The sequence below is a fragment of the Austrofundulus limnaeus genome, unplaced genomic scaffold, assembly GCF_001266775.1.
Source record: "Austrofundulus limnaeus strain Quisiro unplaced genomic scaffold, Austrofundulus_limnaeus-1.0 Scaffold2, whole genome shotgun sequence".
NCBI classification, from domain to species: domain Eukaryota; kingdom Metazoa; phylum Chordata; class Actinopteri; order Cyprinodontiformes; family Rivulidae; genus Austrofundulus; species Austrofundulus limnaeus.
The window spans coordinates 1,676,245-1,679,367 of NW_013952404.1; the positions used below are offsets into that span (position 1 = coordinate 1,676,245).

Genomic DNA, 3,123 nt, shown 5'->3' on the forward strand with positions numbered 1-3,123 from the left:
ATATATATGCATTCAACACAGACCTGTTGTTGGTTGCTCCATCTTATATCCCTGATATTCAGGATATTGCATGACTAGCATGAGTTGCTGATTTTCTGGTCTGGCTGGGCCATATTAGAAATTATTGAAATATGAAAATGATGGGACTGTTTTTACTCTGAAATACTTGTGCATTCCCTCTCACGTTTTTTTCTTTTTTTTTTTGGTTCAACTACACAGGTTGTTTGTTTAGAATTTTTAACCGTAGCAGGAAAAGCTATTTGTACACTGTGGACCTGGATTACTTTAATAGATTTATTCTCCCCAGGTTAAGTTCCATACTGCCAACAATGTTCAGCCTGTGTTTCTCCAATTATAAGCAGAAATTTGATATTGTATGGAGAAGAAATACAAACGTTGTTCAGAATCCCATTTTAACTTTTTGAAATTTCAGTAAGTGCTATTTTTAAATAAGTGCAATTTTATTTTGAGACAGACTTTCCATGTTTAAAGCACCCAAATTTAACATGTAGCCTAACATAGCATGCCATAATCAGTTACTTTTTGGATATAACCAGGCTGGTTGCTGTTTTTCGTGTTGGTGCTTTTTCCTTTTTTTGTGAAAGTGAATAAAACTACATATTTGTGTAAAATGTGCTTTTAGTTTTGTTTTGAGCAAGATTATAATCGATTAAAAGTTATTTAAGTCCTTACATTTAAATCAAAACATTAGAGTTGCATGTGTCCTGATGATACTTAGCGGCTGATGTTTTTCTGAGTTTGCAGAAGCCCGATAGCAAAGCTTGCCCTCGGTTAACTGAGCAAAGCACGGGGCACGCAGCACAAAATGCAGTGCAGCCATTTAAGAGCAGCACGCTCCTGTGAAGTCTACAGACAGCATCATATTGGGTTTCAAACATTTTAAAGTAGGAAAACTACATTTTGCTCGATCAGTAATGGATCAGAYTTCTCTTCTTTAAGTCGGTTAGTGTGGAACTTATTGCAAATCTTAAATTCTGACTGCAATAATGCCTTTTTTAACTCCATGAGCAACAACAGTTAGTGGACATTGTTTCTGTAAGATTTCCAGTTAAAACAAACTAGTAATGTTCTGTTGCTCTTGTTCACAAAGAAGAGAATCTGTGACTTTAAAATGAAGATTCCCTTTATGGTGCTGCCCATATGATCACAGGTGAGTATAAAAAGATGGCTCTGACATACCATTGTTTCCTTCATTGTCACTTATTCCTTTACCATCTGGCCTGCCTTTTAGGCCTTGTCCATTATCATCAAATCCCACTTCAAGCGGAATATCCGCACTCCCGCTATCATCATTCTTACCACACAAGCTTTCCCTAAATTTGGAAGTCAGCTTCTCWATGACCCCATAGGTCTCCACATAGAAGACGTGGTCATCGTGCGGTTGGCTGGCCATGAGCTGGAGGGACGTCATGTCGGCTCTGTCTACGCCCACAGCGTAAATCTCAATCCCAGACGCTCGGGCTGCTGCTGACACTTCCTCCACGTTGTCCTGGGGCCTCCCATCGGTCACTATAATGGCGACTTTGGCTACGTTCATGGAGGCAGTGCGGGCCCCGGCTTCTTTGATGAAGGKTTTCTCCATGGCGGTCTTGATGGCCACGCCCGTCATGGTGCCCGAAGCTAGGGGCTCGACACGGGKCAGTGCCTGCTTTAGGGATGACTTGTCGAAATAAGTGTTGAGCAGAAACTCTAACTTGACTGTGCTGGCATAATTAACCAGGCCGACACGGGTGGCATCGGAGCCGATGTCCAAACTTCCCACCATAGCCTGCAGGAACTCCTTGGCTTTTTCAAACTCGGCAGGCCGTACYCTGCGGGAGCTGTCTATGATGAAAACCAGGTCAATCAGCCGGTTTCTGCAGTTGGATGTTGTTGCTGTAAATATAGAAAAATAGAAAGTCATTTTTTCTGTTAAACTGGATTTTAAAGTAAAAAATGTTGCACCCTACAAAATTAAACTAAAGAATGGTGGCACAACTAAAACACCTTGTAAATAAATCGTTTCAATTAGCTTTTTTTTGTGTTCATGTCATTCTTTCTCAATGATCATACTTTAACTTGTTTTTAGTTTGACTGTGTTCATATAATCTAATTTTGCTGACCTGGATGTTGTAAATGGTTTATTAACAATTTTGCAAAGAATTTTTAGAGTTTATATGTATATCCAGTGGATAATAAATCAATATTTAGACTGTTAAAGGGGCAAAATTTTGAATTTCTATCTTTCTGACTTTATCGAGAGTAAATTTGCAACATRATTTTATAAAAATATAAACCAGGAAATCTAAACTCAGGAAAATTGAGAACAAACTAAAAACTATTAACCAAGCCYCAGACATTCTTTATATAAGTATTTAGAGAGTTTAAGYGGTTTTGTTTTAAAGTTTCAACAATGTGCTTTTTGAGGGTTCACCTGGTGCATCTCCAGCAGGCTGCCAGGATCCAGATGGTGAGATCTGCTGCTGATAAGACTCGTGCAAAAAGGAGTTTGTGCCACCAACTTAGCAAAAACAGAGACAGCATGAGGTAAGAAAAAATTTGGAAGAATGACAGCATTTTAGTTTTAACTTTGTTTGTAATAAATATTGAACTGCATTGGATGAGTTTTTATGACGCAAAACTGACTCATAAAGCATTGCGGTTGAGTGCATGTGAACGTCAAAACCCCCGCATCCACCAACCAAAGCTACCAACCAACCTTCACCTGACCCTCCGCGTCCACTGGAACGTGCGCGCGCGCCCAGGCGCTCCTGGTAGTCTGGTGCCGCGAAATCACCTCGTCGAACCCCACTGTGCACCTCGGAAAAACTCTGCTCCATGGATCCGAAGTCATTAGAGCCCCCGTAGACCGGAGGAAGGCCCTGAGGAGACCCTCCTGAGAGGGTCTGCCGGCGCTGTGATCGAAGCTGCGGGTGGGATCCCAGAGAGCCCGCCGACAGGATGCCCGTGAAGACCACCAGCTTCCATATTAACGAAGTCATTTCGCCTGCGCCTGGTTTATACACCCCTGGTTGTCTGCCCTGTATTTATCTGCTTCACGACCCCCCCCCTGCCCACTAGGCGGGGAAAGCAGGGCTCCAATCAGGACGCATGAGTCTCAGT

At 41.9% G+C, this 3,123-nt stretch overlaps 1 protein-coding gene across 5 annotated transcripts in view; it reads right to left on the minus strand.

The window, feature by feature from the left end:
• Positions 1-3,123, minus strand: part of LOC106518713 (matrilin-3) — a 9,278-nt gene extending 6,155 nt beyond the window's left edge. For 2 of the 5 annotated variants that reach the window (XM_014010134.1, XM_014010104.1), the window contains exons 1-3: positions 2,720-3,123; positions 2,435-2,521; positions 1,201-1,896 (exon numbers count right to left, since the gene is read on the minus strand). In XM_014010134.1, the coding sequence (XP_013865588.1) occupies positions 1,201-1,896; positions 2,435-2,521; positions 2,720-3,002 (1,066 nt within the window). In that variant the 5' untranslated portion in view covers positions 3,003-3,123. The remainder of the gene's footprint in view (positions 1-1,200; positions 1,897-2,434; positions 2,522-2,719) is intronic. The other 3 variants (XM_014010110.1, XM_014010126.1, XM_014010118.1) reach the window with 3 other exon arrangements.